Genomic DNA, 25,520 nt, shown 5'->3' with positions numbered 1-25,520 from the left:
AAAAAAAAAAAAGGAAAAAATTTTATATCCAAAATTTCTGATAAAGGTCTCATTTCAAAAAAATGTAGAGTATTGGCTCAAACTTATAAGAATACAAACCATTCTTCAATAGATAAATGGTCAAGGGATATTAATAATTTCAGATGAAGAAATCACTACTGATTATAGAAATTCAAATTAAGACAACTCAGGTATCACCTTACATCTCTCAGACTGGTTAAGATGACAGGAAAAAATAATGATAAATGTTGGAAGTGATGTAGGAAAAGTGGGATAATTAAATTAAATGAATTAATTCAATTAAAAATAATAATATTGTTTGTGGAGTTGTGAACTGATCCTAGAGAGCAATTTGGAACTATGACCAAAGGGTTATCAAACTTTGCGTACTCTTTGATATAACAGTGTGTACTGGATCTGTTTCACAAGAGATCATAAAAAAATGGAAAAGAATCCACATGTGCAAAAAATGTTTGTGGCAGCTATTTTTGTAGTGGGAAGGAACTGGAATCTGAGTGGATGCTCATTAGTGGGGGAATGACTGAATAAGTTATAGTATATGAATGCTGTAAAATATTATTGTTTTATAAGAAAAGATCAGCAGGATGATTTTGGGAAGGCCTGGAGAGACTTTCATGAGTTGATGCTAAGTGAAATGTGTACAAAAAATTGTACACAGAAATAACAAGATTATGTGATGATCAACTGTGATGGACTTGCTCTTTTCAACAATGAGTGAATTCAGGTCAATTCAAATAGGCTTATGATGGAGAGAGCTATCTGCATCCAGAGAAAAGACTATGGGTCCTGAATATGTGTCATGACAGTATTTTCTTCTTTTTTGTCTTCATTGTTTGCTTGCTTGTTGTTTTCTTTCTCACTTTTACCTCTTTTGTTCTGATTTATTTTTCTTGTGCAGAATGATAGATGTGGAAATATGTTTAGAATTGCATATAAATTGGATTACTTGCTGTCTAAGAGTGGAAAGGAGGGAGAAAAATTTGGAACACAGAATTTTGCAAGGGTGAATGTTCAAAACTATCTTTGCATGTAACTTGAAAAATAAAAAGCTATTATTACAAAAGGACTCACAATCTGACCTCCTCAAAATGTCTTTCCTAGTTGTTCTCTTCTTTCCTTTCACCCCATAGGCATTGCCTTTCCTCTGAGATTACTCCCATTTATCCTGAGGACATCTTATATGTTATTTCCATTAAAATATGAGCTCCTTGAAGGCAGGCACCATGTTTTTGTCTCTCTAGTTTTTATCAAAATTCCTGTTTAATAAGCATTTAATAAATGCTTGCTGGTTGGTTAAATTTGTATTTTAGTGTGTAATGTAGAATACCTTCTTGTACATATTAGGCAATCAGTTTTTATCTATTGAATTCAATTAAATAGGACTACCAAAAAAATAACAGACTTAATAAGATATCATTGACACTAACTAGAAACCAACTTGGGTTCACCAAGAACAAATCGTGCCAAACTAAGCTCTTCCATTTTTGATTATGAGATTAACACTCCTCTAACTGTAATTGTCTGGCTGTGTAATCATCCATCTAAAGTTGGAAGGGTCCTGAGAAGCCCATCCCTTTTGTTTTATAGATGAGGGAAGGGAGGCTCTTAGAGTCCAAGTGATTTGCCAATATTTCCACATGAAATTATAGTCAGCAGACAGTATTTGATTTTGGATCTTCTGCCTTCAGACCTAATGGTTTTTCTACAGTGCCACAATGGATTCTTATGTTAATCCATTGAAATTTAAGACAGAAATGACAGGGACTAGTCTATTGGGTTTTGGAGATGTTTCTTTCTAGAAATTTGTCCACTTGATAATGAATATTATTGTTTTGGGGCTTGACTAGTTCTTCCATTGCTGTAAGCAATTCAGAAAGGGAAAAAAATAAAAATTTCCCTTATCAATGCATATCAACATCTGCTTCACAAATTATAGTCTTGGAGAATTGTCTAGAGCAATACATGACTTGCCCAGAGTCACGTGGGCATTATATGAAAGAAGCAGGTGTTGCAATTTATAGAGCAGCCTGTTATTTGTTCCCACCAAGCTGCTTCTTCTCATCTTGACTTTTTGAGCCCTAAAGGCTCATGAAGATCCTCTACTGCTTATGATTGGAAATGACAAGGTATAAAGAAATTAGCATTTCATTTTGTGATGAGACCTAAGTCAGGTCCTAGATTACATGCTTACTAACTATGGATTCTTGGGCAAGTGTTCACTTCTCTAGAACTCTGTTTCTCCATCTGTTCCTTTGCAAAAGTAACATTTTAAGATAGATGAACAAACATATAAGCACATGCATTAATATATGTGTGCACAACACATATACACATATATAAACACTACCTATATATATTATGTATTTATATAAATATGCATAATTTTATGTGTGTGTATCATTAGTTCAGAGAAATGTAATTCATCTGAGTTATTAAGAAACGTTAAAATTGTGTCATGAGAACCAGTAAAAGAAATTTGGGGTGTTGAACTCATAAAAAAGAAAAATTCTGGGATAAATGACACTTGTTTAAGTATTTTCAGAATTCTTAAGTAAGAGAAATGTGTGATTTATTCTATATAGCTCCACAAGGAAAAGCTAATGCCAATTGGAAGATAGCTTCTGGCTGAGCATAGGTCATGCTTGCATAATTAGAACTCTTGGAATATAGAATGGCCTCCTTTAAAAAGAGATGCATATTTAACACCAGCTATGTTCCAGAAGATTTTTGATGGTCACCTGTCAAGATGACTGGGCAAGAGCTTCCATAGAGCTAGAACTATGTCGAACTAGTTGAATATTTACTCTACAATTTCTTTAATCTCTCTGGGCTTCCATTCATTCGCTCATCTGAAAAATGAGAGCATTGGACTAAATGACTTTCGAGATACAATCAAGTTTTAGACCTATAAGTTTCTTCCAGTTCTCAAACCATGTGATCAGGAAAATCATATACTTGAAAGTCAGTTTAGCAACTCAGAATGAATCGTGTTAAATAAGCATGCCGATTAATTATAGGATAATGAATTGCCAAAATTGCTTGAGGATGCTTGAAAATAGCACATTTTCATTAGGAGTTTAGAGATTTTCTCTAATCTCTCCTTTATCCTAACTTGTTTAGCAAAGTCTAAAAGACAGCAGCAAGATAAGTGGTAGGTTAGGTTTTTTTTTTCCCTAGCTCTGAATGAATTGGGGGAATCTAAGTAAATAAGGTTTGCCTATAATTAGAAATTAACTAAAATTGAATAATGCGGTTCTTAAATTATCTGATCAATAGAGTCAACAGTTTTGAAAGAATCGTAATAAGTATAGGGATGGTAGCTTAAGATGGAATTAATTAACACTACACTGAACTTGCTAAAAAGTCAAATGAAAACTCCCAAATTGCTCAGGGACTTGGTCTTCCCCGCTTCCTCCAGCCAAGCCAAGGGCATGATAAGGATCGTGCATGATAATAAGAAAAATATAATAGTAACTTTTTAAATAGCATGTTAAGATTTGCAGAATACTTTCCACATGCAATCCTATTTAATCCTTAGAATAATCTTAAGACATATGTACTCTTGATGTTATATTTCCCAGTTCTCCTGATAGTGAGATCACATGGAATTGATCATGCTTTGAACCCAAAGACCAAGCTACGTTATACCATGGTTTTAATCTGATCACTTGCTAACTGCTTTTTATTTCATCTCCAAGAAAGCAAGACCTACTTGATACGACTGGTTACAAATATAGCCGGACAAATGTAAATTTGCTGTCTTAGTAGTTGGCCTGGAATTCATGTCATTAGTGCCTAGCCGTATGAATGTATGTTTGGAGACTTTTGATTATGCTCTATAATATTGAATACTTCTTGAGATACTCCCCAGGAAGAGATTCTTGACCCAATTAAGCTGTAATATGTCAGAACAAAACTTCTAATGCTGAGATCATTGGTCTTCTCTAGCAACCATGGAGTCTCATGTGAATGTCACTGCCATACCGCTGTGCTTGGCCTGAGTGCTTGAACTATGTGGGACATTTTGTTTGGAACATAATACAAACCACCATTCCAAAATGAGAACAAATTGCGAGCTTCCAATAGGCTTTTAAAATTTGCTTTAGACACTCAACGGCAACATTTTTGTCCATATCTAGGGTAATGTCTCTCAGAATATCAGCTCGCTAAGTAGTTTTGGGCTCTTATGAAGGGCATGGAGACCTGATTGAAACCACTTTGTAAAACTAGCAGTGTTCCTGGGGACATTAAAAATAGCTTTCTTGAGGAAAATTCTAAAGTGAAAAACTTTAGAAGAAGAGTTGTCTTTATGAAATCTTCATCTAGGTATAAATGCCTAATAATGCCAGTTATTGCCATAGAACACTATTCCTTGTCCAGGATATCTGTAAATAAATGTTGTTGTTATTGTTATTGTTACTTTTTAAGTAAAGTAAAATCATAGCATAGATCTTGATTTTAGGAATGATAACAATAGAGAGCCCTTTATAGCATGGTCTTGGACCAATGGACTTGGTGCAGGGAGACCAAGGTTTGAATCTTGCTTTTGAAAATCAGTGAGTGAATGATCATGAACATTTCAGTTCATATTTTTTTTCATATTCACCATGGAATAGAGTGGGAAAGCAGGTAAAAAAAAAAAGCCAACTTCATTAACTGTCATTAAAGCAAATAGAAAATCTACAGAGTTTCTGCATTCCAAAGAACTCTAATCAAAATGGGGAAGATAGCATCTAAAAGACCCTGACAAGGGGAAAAGGTAGTTTAGGTCTTTTCTAGTGCTGAAGCAGTGAGGATTGATGTTCAGTTCGTGGCAAAAGGAAATGTCTGAGAGCCCTCAGTTTCCAGCAAGAAAAATAAGAGGGAAGATGGTGAGACTCCAAGGCCTTTATACAATTTGTAATATGTGTGTAATAAGACCTGAAGTCTTTAAATCACAGGTTATTGTGGGGCTCCAATGAGACCATGTATGTAAGGAGTTTGGTAAGCCTTAACATATTATACAATAACATTTAAACAAAAGGAGATAACAGTGCAAAGTACTTTACAAGTTTCAAAGCACTAAATAACTGCTGGCTATTTATTATTATTATTAAATATCAATTATTACTATTGTATTCATTATACAAACATATATACACAACAACTATAATGTTGTTTTCACTACATAAAAAATGCTTCAAATGATGTTAAGTTTTTAGGGACATCATCAAGAATAGAGAGAATCTATGTATATATGAACACATGTACACAAACACACACATATGAACTTGTATAAGAAGATACATCTATGCTGTGGCTGTCTCTTATCTGTACATATAGACTGAATAGATAAAAGTACATATACAGACCCACATATAAATATATATGTACATAATTGTAATATGTTTATATATCTATATATTATATATTCTATTTATATAAGTATATATTTCAATACACCTGTATATATCTATACCTACTCCTATGGGATTTAAATATATAAATATATACACATACATATAGATATATAGATATGCACACAGATATACACATATGGATATAGATAAAACACACATATATGTATACATCAATATATTATATACTCTACACATTTATATTTACATATAAATATAGGATAAACACAAATATATGTATACATGCACACGTGTGTTTTATGTAATATATACACAGTGTCAAAATTTATATCCAAATAGAACATACAATATACAGATACATATCTGTATATTACAGATACAGATCTGTATATTACATATTCTCTTCATGTAAATGTACATATATGTATAATATATATGCTATATAAAATATATATGTATAATATATGCTACACATAGTACATATATATTCTCTGTGTATAGATATATGCATATATGTGTATTGCTATACATTACATATAGATTCTATTTGTATAAATATATACATGCATGTATATATTTATGTATTATATATTCTATTTGAATGTAGATGTGCATATGTATATATAATAGAGAGTTATTTCATTTACTTTGTCAATAAAACATATAATAATTTCTGTGGATTTATCTGCATATCTTATTCCTATCATCCCTCAATTTATAGGCATGTATGTGTTTATTATATGAATGTGTGTGTATGTGAGTGTGAATGTGTGTATGTGAGTGTGTGTGTGTGTGTGCGTGTGACTAGACCCTTGATTTTATTAGTATCACAAACTCCTGATGTGGGCACTCCCCCAGTGAAGTAGAATAGTAATGAATTGGTAGCATCCCTCACGTTTCTGAGAGCCACTTAAGACACAGAGGGGTTAAGTGACTTGCCTAGAGTTACAAAGTGAGGAAATGTTATGGGCTAGAACTTGAAACAAGGTGTTGACTCACTGGAGTTGATGGAAACAATGCTTGTGTGCTCAGGGTTTACACCTTCGGGAGAATTCACACATTAGAGTTCACACCTTTGAGAGTTCACACACTGGATTCACAAGTCGGGAGATATCCAAGTTTACACCTCCCACAATCCCACTCTCTCAGAGGAGTCATCAACTTTTGGGTTCACACCTTTAAGAGATCATATATAAGAGGCTCTCAGTCTCAGCAAGAGTCAGTTGGAGATATTGGAAGCCAGGAGTCAGTGGGAGAGTGGAGAGCCAGAATTCAGTGGGGAGATTCAGAACTGATTCAGAAGAGGAGAGGCTGAGGCTGGCAGAGGTAGAAGCAAAAGACTAGCAATGAGAGTTCTTGGAACCAAAGAAAGCTAACTGGTCTATTTTGGAAGAGACAATAAAGAACTACTTTAACAGCTGGCTGCATTTGAGGTGATTATTACATTGAACTGAAACTAAGGCCACCTCCAGAAAACCTCCCCAAGAAACCTGCTCATAGAGAGAACCATCATATTCTAGAAAAAGAAGAGAACATCACAAGGAAACATTCTAGTTTAGACCTAATACACAAACATTCCTCACTTTGAATTGGACCTTCTATTCCATGGCACAATCATAAATCCCTGTGTTTGGAAATCCCCACATACACAAGTAGGTGGAAATACAGAACCCCCACTAACATCCATTAAAGGAGAGATACAGAAAATTTTAGTGTAACCATTCACTCACTAACTAAACTTAGACATCGTTTCTTAAAATAAATAAATAAATCCAATCTGGAAAGAGAGAGCGAGACCATTGCTGACTTTAGCTGAAAATACTTTCTGCAACAATTATGCTCTTATTTCCCAAACTTACCCCTCCACAGAACAATCCCCTGTTGATTAACTTTTAGTCGATGACCACTGAACCAAGGTCTGGTTGGAGACAGAGAGTTCACTGTGTGGCAGAATGGAGACTAATTCCAAGGCCCCAGATCCTCCTAATGTAATTGTATCCTGAATACATTAGCATCGACATGCTCCCTCACTCTTTGAAACTATTGAGTTTTTATAGCACCCAATTTTATCATGGTCCACAATGTCTGCCACGGTAACCAGACAGAAGGCTGTTAGTAGCCAAAGTCCTGCCCGGACATGGATCATCCATCGCCACTTACCTCTCCTTCCCTTGGCCACGGCCTTCCGTTCTGTGTGTATTTGCCTTGGTTCTGACGCTTCTTCTGCCCTCCATCTGCGAATTTACACAGCAAAGGCTCAGTGGGGGCTGTAAAGACAAGAAAGCAGAGTCTGTATTAGCAACATCCCCCTTTGAAACTATGATTATGATTATAGGATGGGGGAGGAAGGGATGCTTTGTAACGGGGATCTTTTGAAGTCAAATCTTTCCTCTGCACATCAATTTGGTCTCTTTTTAGTCCTGGCTCTTTTGGCAGATATTCTAACTACCCAATTTTACAAAAAAGAAGTTCCTGGCAAACTATAAAAAACATATCTGATAAAACTGTTTAAATAATCAAGAGTTTATGAAAAACATCAAATGATCATAGAAAAATGATGAGGAGAATGGCATCCCTCCCAGTTAGCTTAGGTACATATTCTTGAAAAGAATTTGTGGGATGACTAGGTGACTTAGTGGGTAGAATACCAGTCCTGGAGTGAGGGAGGTTCATGTCCTGAGTTCAAATCTGGCTTCTGACATTTACTAGCTGTGTAACCTTGGTCAAGTCCCTTAACCCTGTCTGCCTCAGTCCTTCATCTGTAAAATGAATTGGAACACACAATGGAAAAAACACTTCAGCATCTCTGCCAAGAAAGCACCAACTGGGGTCATAAAGAGTCCAATATGACTGAACAAATCATATGTGGGGATAAATATTTCTTTCTCAGAGTAGCTCTGTTTTTATTGTTGAAACTATGCCAGATCCAGTTTTTAAAATAGATGCTTTCAGTGCTTCTAAAGGAAGAAAAGGGATTTTTTTTGCCAAATACCACCAAATTATTTGTTTTCCCAATAAATTATCTGCCATTTCAAAAAGGCAAGTGGCTAATGGCATCTTTGCAGCTCCCTGTTCCAGACTCCCACTGAGATGTGTCCTGTGAAGTGACAGTAGTCATCAAAATCTCAGTGTGGACATTTACAAGAGAATATACAATTGGGGTATGAAATCACTGAAAATGAGAGGAGAGAGCCCTGGGTATGACATTCATTTTCAATCTCTTTGAGGAAAAAAAAATGACCATCATGCTGGATGCCTTGTATTCTCTTCCCCAAGCTATAACTAGAACCAGGCAACCACAGCTCTGATCCAAGCTTCTGGCATTGGAGCACTAAAAGTACTTTTAGTTCTTCAGCATCATAGAATCAAGCAACATGGTTTAGTGGAAATAAAAATTTCTTGGGGGATAAGAGAACCCTGGGAGCTCTATTAATGAGAAAGTCAGGGGACTTTGAAGTAGCATTTTGTGTTTTGTATTTGGCCCCTTATATACATTTATATCATCTCCCTCAGAAGAAGAAAAATTCCTTGAGGTCTATGACTTTTTGGGGTTTTTTTTGTCTCTGTAATCTCACTGTCTGGCACATGATTGAATGTAATTTGTTCTTATTAATTATTAATTATTCAGTTGGTTAGATCAAGTCTAGATGCCAATGCTTATCAACAGTGTGATCTCAGAAAAATTCACTTGACCAACTTGGACTTCAGCATCTTCTAGTATATAAAATGATGGGCTTAGATTAAATGGATTCTGAATCTCTCAGCTCTCATGTTGCAATTCTGTGATCCTAGGAAGAGTCCTTAGCATTTAGTGCAACTGGAATCATAGGAAGCTTTCATAAGAAGAGTTTCTTTCTCCAAACAGGTGTAGCTCAGATGATCCATAACCCAACTTACACTCTCCCCTAATGACCCCCTTCCAAGAAGCATTCTCATGATATTCTAGAGTCCTGATTAAATTGAGGATTCATTTTGATGTGTGTTCTAATTATATTTTAAGGCCTCACATGGACTTAAGTGTTACCTTCCCCACAAGGAAAAATTGATTACCAATAAGAAGTGATCAATATGAATGGATATCTGAGTTGTTTTCCTAATGCTGAACTTGTGGGGCCTTAATGGATATCAATATATTTCAGGGCAACAGTATTATAAAAATGGCTTCCTCTGAGAATAGACCACTGCCATTTGGATGTCCTTATAGTTATCACTCCCATCAGGAGTAACATAGTGGTTCATATTCCACAGTGGATAACAAAGTTACCACAAAAAGAGCGAAGGGACAAGTTACAATGGGTGGGAAGTTTGTTTTGGATGAGATGAGCATTTGTCAGGATGTGGAGTATCAGAGCAAATTCATGAGAACAGAGCAGAGTCACAGATTTTCTGCTTGTCTTGGGGCAGCCCAGGATCAGACTGGAAATTCTCATAAAATGTAGCGGGTTTCTGGTTCCTCCATAAACAAGAATGAAATATGGAGACAACGGTCTTTTACACAATGAGAACGGCATCGTCGTGTCACGCAGCGAACACTTATCAGTAAGATCTGCTCTGTTGATTTCACAGAGATGCTGAAACAATTGGGTGAATTGATGTCTTTCAGGAGCTTTGTGATCACATCGGTTTGTATTGCTCTTGGAAGGTCCCCAGATTGAACAGAAATTCATCGAGCTTAGGAACCGTTACAGCTCTGTCTTTGTCTCCTCAGTCCCTAGTATGGGAACTACTACATTCTGGGTGATTCATGATTATATGCCTTGACAAGAGTCAAAGAGCCAGGCAGTTAATGAACATTCATTGTCTACTGTGTGTGAGACATGTGCTGAGTTAGGCTGACTATCAGAAATAGAATCGTGGAACATCATATTCAATAATAATGTGTAACTATTGATGGCACTTGGAGCACTAAGTGAAGCCATAGTACACAGAGCACTGGGTCTAGCAACGGGCTCATCTCCCTGACTACAAATCTGGCTTTGGACACTTAGTAACAGTGTGACTTTGGACAAGTCACTTAACTCCATCCATAATATGAGCTGGAGAAGGAAATGGCAAACCAGTTCATCATCTCTGCCAAGAAAACCCCAAATGGAGTCACGAAGAGTAGGACATGATTGAAATGACTGAACAACAACAACAGTATTGATTTCTCTTAGCTTTGGGATATTCTCACATGAGTCAGTTATAGGATCTTTTTACAGGCAAAATTAAAATTATATTTGAGAGCAGAGTTGAGATGCCACTGGGGCACCCTCAATAAATGAAAATTCTGTGCATGAAGGAATAGTTTCTTCAGCAAATGCTTTTTCGCTCCCATATATTCAGAGGCCATAGGGCAAATATACTGTAGAATATGATGGGAGAAGAGAATTAAATGCTAGGAGCTTAAAGTGAGTTAGTTCTGTATATCAGGGGCATATATTGAGAGGCCATTATTTTGGGGAAGAACACAATATGAAGGGATTTGCCTTATTTGGTATCCATGATATTGTGTCGGAGCTAAGAGTATATTTTACTTGTTGCATGACCCTGAGAAACTAATTCCACTTCTCAATCTCAGTTTCCTCACCTATGAAGTGGGGGATAATAAGATTATTGATGGAGAGGGGAAAGGGGCCTCAGAGGCCATGTGGTCCAACTCTGTTTAGTTTACACTTGTAGAAAGGAAAAGTAGCTTCTTCTGGGTCATAGTATTCATAACAAAATGTTTTCCCCATCCCATGTCCGGCTTTGGAAACAAACCTTTCCCAAAAGCTCTCTAAGAGCCCAGATAAATTACAAGATGGAAGTTGGAGGAGTGAGGTTAACAAGTGCACGGGACTAACCACATACACCAAGATATTCATAGCATCACTCTTATAATTGACAATAACTAGAAAAAAAGCAGGTGATTTTTGCCCATGTAGTGGCTAACCAAATAGAGGTAAATGAATGTACCTGGATAATACTATGCTGGAAGAAACAATGCATATTAACATTTCAGGGGAAAAAGATCTGAAGATTTGTAGGAATTTTTGATGAATAGAATTAGATTAAGTTTAGACTTGGAGGACAAATGAAAGATCCAATGAACAGTCCTTAGTTTCCTGGAAAAGGAAAGGAAATAAGACCATGGAACGTTTCACATGTTGGTCGATTTCTCAGGTGGGCTGAACTCTCTTGTGTTTTCTAATACAAGAGAAAGTTCAGCGGGTTGGGGAAGAGGAGAACATTTAGAAATGTGATGGAAAAATAAATGGTATAAATAAAACAAAAAATAAATACATATTTCAAAACAGTCCTGAACTGATAGGAAAGGACAATGAAGAGATAATGTACTCTAGGTATCTTCCTCTCAGTGAGCCAAGACACAGAGGCATCTGGGATTGTAAAGGAAACAAATAGTCCATTAATTTGGAAATGTTCTATAAGATATCCAAACTAAATCACGTCTCACAACATAATTCAACAACATGCTATTTAACAATTCATAAAACCAGAAGATCTCTTTGGAATCTGGACTCAAGGATTTTAAGAGTGCCTAAAAAGATTTAATGTTCAAAAGATAACTTTCAAATGATTTTTATATGAAGGGATATAGGAGAAATTCAGGGCAGGGGGTGGGGGAACACATTTATTTGTATTCCAGGGATATGATTTTTCTAATATTTAAAAACACCTCCAAGGCCTCAAGCTTCAATCATCTAAGACATATTATGGGGGGAAGAGGAAAGAAGTAAGCATTTATTAAATATCTACTATATTCTGTGCACTATGCTAAGTAATTTGTAAATATTACCTATTGTAATTTGTAAATATTACCTATTGATCCTCCCAATAAGTCAGTGATATAGGTATTATCCCCATTTTATAGATGAAAGGTCAAATTTGTACTCTCCTGCTGCTCTTGACTCTGGGCCCAATGATTTTTAGTGCCACCATGATAATTTCAGATCCAGGTGTTAGTCAGATTCAGGTTTTGAGGATGATCATGACACTCATATTTCTTGCTGTTACTGAGACAAAAACCCTGCCTCTATTTATTTTGAAAGTGGTTATGATGTCACAAGAATGGCAGACTCATAGAGCTCTCCAAATTTATGTATCATTTTGGAGGAGACCTAAAACTCCATTCGTACCAAATAGATTTTCCAAAGCCGCATGAAGACAAGAAAGATCAGATATAATGACAAAAATAATTTTCCTAGCTTGTTCCTCCTGCTAACTTGGTTCATTAATCAATCAACAAGCAATTACCAAGACAACCTGCATGAAAAGAAGAATTTCCAAAAAAAAACTTATATGTTAAGTAACAAAATAAATCCAAAGTACTTTGGACTGGGGGTACAGTATTAGGGACTTAGGGGATTCTGATCCAGTAGTAAAAGTTCTAATGAGAACCAAGGGGAAAACAGAAACTCCATGAGGCTCGAAGGATCTAAACTCCTTTCATTAAGAAGCAAGGGCATCGGGGAGGCTGCTCCCCAAAACATCGCATGCCTCGTTATGCATTGGCAGCCTCTTTTCCTGCTGGACTCTGTTGTTTGGGTTTGTTTAAATCAAGTCCTTGAATAGCTATAATCAATTTTCAGGCTTGTTGGTGGAAAACGATTAAGAAGGAGGTCAAGAAGGAACACGGCTTTTTGTGGCTGCCAGCAGAGGTCCCATCAGGGCCTGGCTGGCACCTCGACTGATGGGGTGTGACACCTTCAGTGGGATGATGAAAACCACTCCAGAATGAGAAGGTTTTGTTCCACATAGAAAATATGATATTCTTTATATTTCTTTAATGTGGCTTTATGGTGTCAATTTATTTTGTTTAGTTTCTATTAACAGTAGTTAAAAAAGAAATTGAATGAAAAAGAGTCCTCCATGGGAGTGAGACTCTCTTAAAATCCACGGATTACAATGTGCTCAGAGACATTATGGTCTATCATGCAAATGGGGAGTATTTAAAATATAATTATAACAATGCACAGCAATAAAACTGTGCAGTAATTATGAAGGAATCATTACTGGGTGCTTGCATGGTGGCTTATTTCTAGCCCTCCCAACTGGTGCTATTTTAAACAAAGAGCATTTTAAAGGATCCAGGTGACACGACAGGGTAACAGGTAACTGGTGATTGTCGCTTTTAATGGACAAGATTTTCTGCAGTGAGAGGAGTGTGAACATTTTGATCTAACATCCGCCATTACTAGCTGCTCTATATGGAGGTTTAGGAACCTCTGACTTCTCTAGATTTGCTTATAATCCCTTTTGAATTAAGCAACATCAAAACCAAGGTTCTCCTCCTATTTGTGAGGTTTAGTAGCAGAAGACTATAGGCATAGAGCTGAAAGGAACTTAAGAGATAATCGAGCCAAATCCCTTCTTTTGATAGTTGAGGAAACTGAGTCCCACTGAAGTTAAGTGACCTGCCATATAATGCTGAGGAGCAGAGTCATAGGATAAACTCTGGTTCTTTCAACAGTGTCATGCTGTTCCGCATAGATTTATATATTTTCTCTTGAATAAACTCCTCCTTTATTTGTGCCAGATTGTGGCTATTCAACTTTTAATCAATTCAATACGTTGTATTAATGCAGACTATGTTAAGGCAGTTTTGGTGGCATAGCATATAGATCCTGGAATCAGAAAGGCTCATTTCCTGAGTTCAAATCTGGCCCCAGACACTTCCTAGCTGGATGACCCTTGGCAAATCACTTATTTCTGTTTGCCTCAGTTTCCTCATCTGTAAAATGAATTGGAGAAGGCAAGGGCAAAACCCTCCCAAGATCTTTGCCAAGGAAATCCTAAATAGAATCATGGAGGGTTGGATATGATTGAATAACTACAACAAGAAATAGATATGGGTAGTGACTGCAGAGCTAATATTTTCTATCTATGTGACCCTGGGCAAATTAATATGCCACTTTTTTAGGTAGTTCTGTAAGGCTATCAATTTCAGATAAAGTATTAATTGGTATTACTAGGAAAAGTTTGCTGCTAGAAACTCCTTATACTAATGAAATTATAGGTAGAGGTTTTGTTTTTGTTTTTTTAATATACAAGATACTAGAGATAGGGAAAAGATGAGAATTGTGATTTCTTTGGTTTAGGAAACTTCAAAGTAAGGAAATACTCAATCAATGCAGGTTGATGTCTTCTCTATAATTTCCAGTCTTAGAGATTTGACTGAAAGTACTAAGATTTGATTAGATAAAGTATTTATTGAGCACTTCCTGTGTGCCAGGCTCTGGGAATACAAATAGAAGTAAAGGAAAGGCAGTTCTTACCTTCAAGGAGCTTATGTTCTAATATGGGAAGGCAATACATAAAGGGAGCTGAATAGCAAAGATGGGGAGAAGATGTAAAGTTGGGGAAGGAAGAAGCATAAGTGACTTGGATACTTCTTCCAGTGGAGGTTCCTGGAAAAATAAGCCCTTTATAGAAATAGCCACCAGGGCAGGAGAATACAAATGATATGTCCAGGGTCATATAGCCAGTACTTGTCAGAGAGGGGTCTTGTATCCAGGTCTTTCTGGCTCTAAGGATGACACACTTCCTTCTCTGGTGATAGAGATACAAAGACAAAAATCAGAGTCTTTCTTTCCAGAGAGCCCATATTCTACTGGAAGAGCTTACATTATGCTGATGTCTACACATAAAAACATAGTTTTACAATTTAGTGATAAGATTCCTCTGCCTCACCATATAGAGGAATGGATCTTATAATTTTAAAAAAATGATAATGAAAATAAGAGATCTCTCTTTAATAAAAAGGATGCTAGATTTGGAATTGGGGACTTGAGTTCAAATGGTAACCTCTCAGGAAAGAGCTTAATCTTCTTCCAAGAAGGATAGAGTATTGAGTTAAAGGTCATTGAGTATCAAAGGAAGAAGAAATGAGCGGTAGCAGTTAGTAATTGCCTGCCCAGAGATACTGAAGCCGCTATTTGTCAAGCTTGAGAACAACAATAGAGAGGGCTAGCATCTTCTTAGGGCATTTATTGAAGATGTAACAGAAGTCCTCCTGAGGGATAGCAAAATGGATGACAACTACCTACTTCTTTTGACTTACATGTGCAGAAATGACACATCCAGGAGGAATCTAAAATAGACTTCCAATTGTTATGAAATCTTGGGAGAAAACTAAAGACTACAGGAATACATTATATTTTCTTCACTGGTGTCCATTGAAGGCAAAAGATAAAGCAGAAGATTATCTGCTTCAGAAAGTATACCACTTGGAACTGGATTTAGATTTCTGGATCAAGACTTAAAATATTTGATAGCCAGGTGATTAATTTCTGGCCAGAGATGGAGTATGTCTACCAAGAATTTCTTATAATATATTTGCCAGATAAGTTAAAAATTGAATCCAAAGGCTTTTAAATTAAAAAGAGTAGCAGGGAGAATAGTGCTGATGTGTACTTCCCAAGTTAGCTTTAAAAGAGAAGAGCCACTAAGAAGGAAGAATAAAAAGAGCAGCTTAGAATTGCAGAAATTTATAGGAGACAAAATCCAGGAAAGGGACTGGTAGGAGAGCCTATGACTTGAAGTATCTTTTTCTTTTGCTCTTTCTTTCTTTAGTGAGCAAGATTAAGTGGTTTGCTCGTAATCACAGAACTAGTAAGTGTCTGAGGTCAGAATTGAATTTGGGTCTTCTTACTTAAAGACCAGCACTCAATCCACTGTGCCACCTAGTTACTCCAAATCTTAAGTATCTTCTTTAAACAAACTAGGCACCAAAGAGTTAGAACTCTAGAAGTCTTAATGATAGGAAGCAAATTTAACCTCATCACTGAGACTTGTTGATATAAAATCTGTGATTGTACTATGGTTCTAGATAAAAGAGACAAAAATGGAATAGAGGAAAGAAGCCCTGTATATCAAGAAGGCATTTTAAAGTGAAGAAATCGTAGAACAAGAAGAAAGGACCACAATGGAGAATATTTGACTGGAAAGTCAAAGGTTAGACAAATAGAAATGTTTTTGTCTTTGAATGATACTGATCAACTGGACGGAAATAAGAAACAGGTGATTTTTCTGGGAAACAAATCATAAACCCAACAATAAAACATATTATTGTAGTGATGAGGATTGAGAAACTTCAATGATCAAATCTGCTGCAATGCTCTTGATATCGATATTGCTGTATTGATAATTTTATCCTTGAGATGTTGGAGGTCCCAATAAAGAAAACTTCTATTCTGAAGAGAAGTAACTACTTCATCCCATAGAAAAAGTAAATCTTGGTTTAATGTGACATACATCTGAGATTTTGGGAAGGCAGATATCAAAGGATTCAGAGGAAAATTAAATAGGATCCCATGGACTGAACTGTCCAACAGTAAATCATCTCTGAAAGAATGAGAGGATATTGTCAATGATATTCTGAAGATACAAAAGGAACATATTTTTTGACATATTTCCATGTCAGTGTATACATATCCAAATATACACACATACATACATGCATACTTGAAGTCATTTAATTTTTTCTCAGTATTCTAGGGCACTTACCAACACTGTAGGTTGCAAAGGATTAATAGAATAATGAAAGCATGGATCATCACTGTCTCTATCATCATTATCATTATATTAATTATATTATTATTATACATCATTATATATCATCAATATTATATTAAAATCAAAGAATTTGAGAGTTGAACGAGATGATAAAGTCCATCTAAATCAACTCACATGTAAAAGGAATCCCCACTATAACACATCGGAAACATGGTCAGAATAGCTGCAAAGGCAGATACAGAGATGCCACAAAGAAAAAAAAAGTGGTTAGTTAAGAATGATACCAAGGGAGCTAATTTGGGAGGGAGTGGGTGTCCATTAAGCATGGGCAGGATGACCACTCCATGATGTCCAATGTCTGAATTATCTTCTAGTTCTGATGTATCATGATTTAATTTTTTTTTCTTAAACTAATGGCCATGAGAACAATGAATTTGAAAATAAGGTGAAAGCAGCACAGGAGCATAGTAACAATATGGCAGAAGACCAGTTCAGTAGCTGAAGGATCTCATTCTCCTTCGTACATCTATTTGGGAAACAGCAATGGGTTAATGTCTGTGTTTAAGTCTCCTAGCTTTCTCTCTCTCTACATAGATAATTCTATAATATGGAGAAACAGCTTTGTTGAACAGAAAAGTACCCCAAAGCAACAATTAAAGAAAGGAACAGCTGGAGTTTTGGTTTTTTTTTCTGGAAACAAGACAGGGCAAATTACTTTTTGATAAACTATATTATGGCCTAAGTAATTATCATGAGCTCACCTCTCTGCCTTAAGAAGTGGAGAGCTGTATTTTTAAATCTTTTTTCTATAATAAATTATTCCAAAATAAAAAAAAATTGCTTGATGAGAAAGCCAAATCTCAGAAGGGAAAGGGCATAGGCAGAAATTTTAATGTTTCCAATAGATGAAACACAAGTTATTCTCACTGAAGGTAAAATTCAGTTCATTTTGTGGCAACAAATGAGAGAGCAATCATCTCAGCTGAATGAAAAGCCTGTTTTGACACTTAGCAAATTGGATGAGCACTCCTCAGAAGACACCAAGTGACTTATCTAACTTTCCAGCTTGCCTTTTGGTTCCTCCCTTTTGATGAGAATATAGAACATGGAAGGAAAATATCCTATGGATGCGAGATCATGGGGGCTTCTGACTGAAATGGTTTAAGTGTGATCTTGTCTGCTAAGACACATGCACACACACACACAAAAACACACACAAATCGCCTTCTCAACGTCACTTTTCAGCCCATTTTAAAAGTTTTATTTATAGAGAAATATATACACACAGGTTATTCTTTAAAGAAGCTTGGTTATAGCCATCACTTGTATTTAGATAGGAATAGTCTACATGGAAATGATTTTTGATTAAAAATGTTCAAATCTGTTTGAAACTCAGGAATAATTCAAGTTCAATTTTCAACTCATGCTAAAATCCCAAGAGAAAAAGGAAGAGGAGTACCACAATGCAAACCATTAGGATTTTTAAAAGAGGTCTAATTACAGAGAGGGAGAGATGAGGGGAAAAGGAATAAGAGAAAGAAAAATAGGGGAAAATGGACAAATAGAAGGAGACAAGGGAAGACACAGAGATACACAGAGAATCAGAAAAACAGAAAGAGACAGAGGCAAATAGAGACAGACAGAAACAGAAAGGAAGACACACAAAGACAGAAACAGATAGACATGTCTATATATCTCTATATCTATCTATTTGGAGAGAGACAGAGACAAGACAAAGAGCAGAGAAACAGAGTGCTCTTGGAATCAGAAGGGCCTTCATTTTAGCACAAACTTAGAAGAAATTGTATATGAAACGGAAAAAGAAAAAAGAAATAACCTTGCTCTCAAGGAACTTATGTGCCATAGGGGAGACATGTTTAAAGTTGAAAAGATCTGCCAGCAACTTTTAAATACCTCCCACAAAATATTCTTCATATTGTTTGATGAAATACAAAACTAAGACTGGGCAACTGGAGCTATATCCAGAATGCTGAAATTTACAGGGCACTCATAGCACTTTCACTTATTTAGTAGCATAGAAACACCTGATCTGGTTCAATAACAACAACTAGTTAAAATAGGGCACTGCAGATTGTGTACTTCATCCCACTGGCAGCTATACCCTAAATATACCCTAAATGAGGTCCTTCCCTATTCCATGAACTTATGGTATTTCAGGGTCTTACAACTCTTTCTATGAGGTAGCTCCCCATAGCTCATCCTCACCAAAAATTATATTAAAAAGTTGACCTGATGGTACATTTAGTGCACTTGCTCTAGACAGCAAAATTGCTAGTTGTGACGGTCTCTGATCACCCTTATGATATCCGCTAGCTCACTTAGCCAAAGGAAGGGTAGGAAAGCTCCCTCCACGTTCAAGAAGATCAAGTCAATTCAAGCAGGCAATTTTTATCCCTCCTCCCTCTACCATCAGATTTGAGTGCTTTGCAGTCAAGGCGCTGACCCTGACTTAATCTTAAGGGGGGAAGGGACACATCTCTGAGAGCACAGAAGGAAGTTCTTCGGGTAGAACTACACCAGCCTTTTGTATACCTGCAGCTGATTCTTAAGTGCTCTAAGGCATTTGGATGGCACAAAAATGTACAAGAAATGGCCTCCAACCTTGAATTTCAAGCCGGAGACTTCCAAATGGAAAAGTGTTGTGCACTTCTCAGTTATTAGGGTCATTTGAGGCCAGAATTTCTTCTATGCATTTTTATTTTTTCCCCTTAATATGACAGAGACAGAGGCAAAGAGAGAAAGACGGAAACAGAGGAAGACACAAAAGATATAGACAGACATATCTATATATCTCTATATCCCCATTTATATCTATCTACCTATCTATATGGAGAGAGAGAGACAGAGAGAGAGGGAGAGAGGGAGAGAGAAAGAGAGAGAGAGAGAGGGAGAGAGGGAGAGAGAGAGAGAGAATTTGGTATAATTTAATTTTGGTATAAAGACTAGGTCATCACTAGCTCTCAAATCTGTTGTTCACTTGTTTCTGACTTTGTGTGACCCTATTTGGAGCATTCTTGGCAAAGGTTTTAGAGTGGTTTGCCATTTCCTTCTCCAGCTCATTTTACAGATGAGGAAACCAAGGCAGACAGAATTAAATTACTTACCCAGAATGACACAGCAAGTAAATATCTAAGCCTGGATTTGAACTCAGGAGTATGAGTCTTTCTGACTCCAAGCCTGGCATTCTGTGCACTATGGCACCACCTCGCTGTGACTAAATTTCCTCTAGATGAACACTGTATCAACCCCAAAACAAAGGTGAATAGTTCTGGGGTGGAGGGAAGAGAGGGGATGGGGAAGACAATGAATGACAGAAGTGACAAAGATTTCAAAAATTCTATTGTCATTCAAAAAATTCTTTGAAGAACAGCTAGGGGACACAGCAGACAGAGCACCAGCCTTGAAGTCAGGAAGACCTGAGTTCAAATTTGACCTCAGACACTTAACACATCCTAGCTGTGTGACTTTGGACAAGCCATTTAACCCCAATTGCCTGGGGGGGGGATTCTTTAAAAGATTCATCTGGGAAAAAAATAAGATGAATCTTTCTGACTTCAGACCTGGCACTCCTCCCTGCTAGCACCCAGATGCTCATCATCCACACTGAAAAAGTTGAATTGATTAGCTGTTTAACAAAAATTAGATAGATTTAGTTGGATGGGTGATCTAGAAGTCCCTTCCCTTCTAAGGCAGCCCATTACAATTTGGAATAGCTTTCATTGTTAGAATTTACATAACATGAAGTCTCTATCATTTCCCCTTTAATTTATACCCATTTCTTCTACTTCTGCCTTCTGGAATCAAGCAGAGTTTTAAGTCTCTTCCACATAATTACTTTTCAAATGCTTGAACTTGCATATCCTTTTAGTTAATCCCTTTCTTTTCCTAGTTCTTTTAATTGATTGGTAGTACACAACAGAGGCAGAATATGAATGCAGTTACTCTGACTTCCCCTGTACCAGACTTTGATTTTACAAGGGCAGCTCCTTCTTCCACTGTAAGCATTGTGATCCCTATGTGCCTTTGTTGGGATCTTTGACAGTTGCTATGGATCCCCCCCAAAAAAAATCTATTCCATAGTCAGTCTGGTAATAAGCTTCTTTAACTTAAGCAGGCCAGTCACAAAGAATGGGTGTTTTTATATATTTATATATGTATACATAAATATGGATAGTCTGTCACTGGAAATCTTTCCAGTAAGATAGCACTGCCACACATTAGTGTTGTTTCAAAGATAAATCCAGTGTTAGCTCCATACCACAGTGAGACACTATAAGAAAGCTTTAGTAGAAGTCATTTATGGAAAATACATAAATATACCTGATTATAATAATAATAGATAGTTCTAATGTATTGCTTTATATATGTTTTACCAGTTAATCTTCACAGCAACCCTATGAGGGAGGTGCTATTATCATCCCCATTTTATGCTTTTCAGAAAATTAAGTAGCAAGAAATTAAGTGATTTACTTACAGGAAACCAATTACTTAAAACTGTGGAAAAAAAATTGAATTCGAGTCTGCCTGACTCTACACTTAGAGACCTATCTACTATATTACTTAGTTGTCCATTTCCACATTACTGTTGTGTTTTGACTGTATAGATGTGTCCTAAAAGCCTTTCTAGTCAACCGATATTATATATCAAAGGACAATTCCCTCCATTCTATCTTTTATGTTAAAAATTTTCATGAAGAAAAGCAAAGGAAAAAAAAAATCAGGTAGATTTTCCCAGCTTCTATCCAAAAGAATCTCTCAAATTCACTTTTTCTTCTAGGCTCTGAATTATAGCTGTTGATGAAAACCTTTGTAAAGAAATGAATCTGGAATCTGTTATTTATGTCTAGGTCTATAGCAGGAGGGAGGAGAATCCAACCAACTTGGGACAATGTTGGTTAAAATCTAAATAAATACAAAAAGAGTTTGGCATGTTTTTCTGACTCAGGGCAAATGCTTCCAATTATACTCTACGGAGTAAACTCGATTACTCACATATTTGAAATGGAAGGTTGCCCTGTGATTCCTGAACATTTTCTCCATTTGGGTCCATTTGTTTGCTTTGCTCACTTGTTGAATCGTATTTGTCAAAAGCAAAACAAGTTTCATCAGTTTCCCCTTTCGCCTTCTGCCAAGAAGATTGCTCAAGGGACAATGATACTTATTCTGTTATCATGGTTTTTATAATGATTTTTCTTCGATGTTGACACATCCTTTGCAAAATCCACAGAAGTATGGCACCTAAGGTGGCTTTTGAATGGAGATGACAAGTCTATGAATATCTGAAACATAAAATTAACATGGCAAGGAAAATAAAAATGAAAAATCTCAGGATGGTCATTAAAAATAAGGATTCATAAATGACTTGTGAAATAAGGAAGCAGAAGTCAGATCAAGCAATGATTACTATCCTGGGAGTGAGGTTTTATAGAGATGGATAGGGAAGTAATTCAGGGCATATTGGAGGATGGCCTGGAAAATGCATAGGACCCTGCTAGATTTTGGCCTACTAGAACATAGGCAGTTTGGAGAAGGGAGAGCTCAAGAGTCACTTTCTTTGCTCATTAGTACTCAAACTAGCAGGAAATAGATAATAATTTCCTCCAGCTGGGTCCCTAAGGTCAAGAAGAAAAGTCTGGCTTATACTTCACCAAGGAAGACTATCCTACCTGTACTCAAATCATAAGATCAAAAGATCTTGGAACTGGAAAGGGTTTTGCAGGTCATTTAGCCCAACCCACATTCAAAAAAGCATGCCTTCTCTACCATTCTACATCCTCAGTCAAGCAATTTTTGTTGGACAACTTCCATGGAGGACAGCCCACAGCTTTGCCAGGTAACCCATTTCATCTCAACATCTCTGGACAATTTTTCCTTACAAAGAGATAAAGAGATTTTTTTTTGCCTCTTTGAAACTTCTGGCCATTGATCCATGTTCTACTGTCTAGGCCCAAGAGGACTTAGATTCAATTTCTTCACAGCCATTCTTTATAGCAGATATCATATCCCACCCCAATATTGCTCGTCCCCAAGCTAGGTATCTTTTTTTTCCTTCTGATGCTCCTAGAGGATGCACTTCACCATCCTGGATGCTTTCCTCTAGACCAGATGTAAAGGGAGGTGCATCCTAGGTCTGTTTATAATGCTAGGTACCAAAATAAGCCCAAAATAATCCCCGCTTATCCTCTAGACTGGACATATAACATTTCTAGCCTGAATGATTCCTGGGAAAATGAATTTTAAATGAGTCACCACTACCTCACTCTCTGAGTATCATGGCGTTGATTCAAGACTTAATATTGAAAATTACAGTCCTGAGTACGGGGTAATTTTGAATCTTGCCTGTAATGATAAGCTTTCAGCTGCCAATAGCAATGATTCTGTATGAAAGTGAAAACTATTGACTCCAAGAGACAATGCCATCACTTCTGAACACAGAGCAAACCTTTAGATCCCATCTCCGCTACAGAACAAAGTGCTCAGAAACCGAGAGCTATTCTGTGGACCTCTAAGTAAATATGTGCACTGGTCCCAGGGAACAGGCTGAGGATTTTTGTGAAAAGCATAGATCCTGAAGGCACAGGACCTGAGTTTGAATCCTGTTGCTGTTACTTTGGGTATACCCCTCATCATCAGAATCAATTTCCTCACATGTAGCACGAGGAAGCTGAGCCAGACAACCTGCAAGATCTGTCCCAGCTTTATATCTGAGATCCTACCAAAAAGGTGGAGTCTGATACATAAGATCAAGTTTTGAACCCTACTTGCAGAATAAACTGGAGGTACCATAGGTCTCCAAAAGAGACCTTTTGGACAGGTAAGTGGTACCATGGTTCACAAACTGTTGGGCCTGGAGCCAGGAGACTCAACTTCCTGAGTTCCAGTCTGGCCTCAGACACTTTGGATCTGCAGGACCCTGGACAGGCCACTTAATCGTAGCTGCCTCAGTTCCTCATCTGTAAAATCATCTGGACAAGGAACCTGGCAAACTAGTATTTCTGCCAAGAAAACCTCAAATGGGATCATGGAGAAGTGGAATGACTGAAAAATGACTGAAAAATACCAAAAGTCTGCTAATGGTCCCTTGTACATTTTTCAAAGAAATGGTCTTCCCAGTATTGTAAAAACAAAGCAAAACAAATCTACCAAACCTCTCCTTCAAATGACAACTACTTTTATTTTACGTTGACACCTTAATTTATTTATTTTTATTTTTTATTTTTGCTGAGGCAATTGGGATTAAGTAACATGCCCAGGGTCACGCAATCAGGAAGTATTAAGGGTCTGAGGCCATTTGAACTCAGGTTCTCCTAACTTCGGGGCTGGTGTTCTATCCACTACTCCAACTAGCTGCCCCAGACACCTTAATTCATTTTTAAAAAATAACGAAAAATATTTGTTGAGCGCCAACATCTATACCTTGCATTGTGTTGGGGGTTAGGAATGATATAAAGATAAATCCATCAATTAAATACATATTAAGTACTTATTATGTGCCAAATAATATGTGGCCCATAGCTAGTAAGAATAAAGAAAAGGATTTGAACCCCTGGTCTTCCTGATTTCAAATTTATCAATATCCACTTACTATATGGTTGTTTTCTAAAGTATCAACTCATAGCACCATCTTAAAAGACAGAATGGTGATTCTTCCCATCAATGAATCTCATCCAAAAATGTCCAGTAAGTCAAGGACAGTTAGAGTGGTGAGCTCCCACTAGTCTGTTATCTGAAAGGCTGAGCTTCCCTCTGCATGCAAATTGTAAAAATTTAAAAACAGAGCTGCAGTAAAAAAAAAAAATAATAATAATTCTGCTTAATGTCTTTCCTCTGTTGATTATTTCAAATTTATCCTATACACACTTTGTTTTCCCTGTTTGTTTTCAAGTTTTCTCTCTTGATAGATCATAAGCATCTTAAGGGCAGGCTGTCTTTTATCTCTTTTTTTTTTGCATCGCCAATGATTAGTTTGCTATCAACTCCTACACAGTAAATGCTTAATAAATATTTACTGACTGACTACATCACACACATCTGTTGCTGTTCCAAAAGAAAAAAAGAATAAATGCTAATTACTTTGTAATTATCTTTACTATTAATTGAAATACAAAAGCAATCCTTTTTTGAAATAAGAACCTAGAAAATGGTTGACATATGAGTACCCATAAGCTCTCTCAAACACACATATATTCACGCACATTAACACCTTCTTCATTTCAATCGTTTGCCACATAAAATTGTGAACAGAAGCATGTGAGGAAGAAAGTGCTCAAGGAGCCTCTTTAACTTTCTGTGCCAGGAACAAAGCTTATTTTATTTGGCTGAAAATGGTAACTTGAGAGAACTAAATTGTGCAATAATGACCCAAGACAAGTCAATCACCTTGACTTATCCTGCGTGAGATAGTCCAGCTGAAACTCGTGTATGATAATTTCTAATGACTCTAAGACATGTGCCTTATTCTTTAGTTACTGGTTACTGTGCTTACTAAGCCTATTTTCAAATAGTCTTTAGAAAACCCTTGGCGTCAAAGTCTGGAATTTAGGAGACTAGTTTACACAGACAGGTTTGTAGGATCAGAGAGCCAGAAGAGAATTACAGGCTAAATGAATCTATCCTCTTATTTTA

At 36.7% G+C, this 25,520-nt stretch overlaps 1 protein-coding gene across 11 annotated transcripts in view; it reads right to left on the bottom strand.

Annotated features, from left to right (window-relative positions):
• RBMS3 (RNA binding motif single stranded interacting protein 3) overlaps positions 1-25,520 on the bottom strand; it is a 1,441,154-nt gene that overhangs the window by 160,405 nt on the left and 1,255,229 nt on the right. For all 11 annotated transcript variants that reach the window (XM_031938176.1, XM_031938175.1, XM_031938179.1 and 8 more), the window contains one exon: positions 7,539-7,645. In XM_031938176.1, the coding sequence (XP_031794036.1) occupies positions 7,539-7,645 (107 nt within the window). The remainder of the gene's footprint in view (positions 1-7,538; positions 7,646-25,520) is intronic.

The sequence above is a fragment of the Sarcophilus harrisii genome, chromosome 5, assembly GCF_902635505.1.
Source record: "Sarcophilus harrisii chromosome 5, mSarHar1.11, whole genome shotgun sequence".
Taxonomy (NCBI): Eukaryota; Metazoa; Chordata; class Mammalia; order Dasyuromorphia; family Dasyuridae; genus Sarcophilus; species Sarcophilus harrisii.
This window is presented reverse-complemented; position numbering and strand designations above follow the sequence as displayed.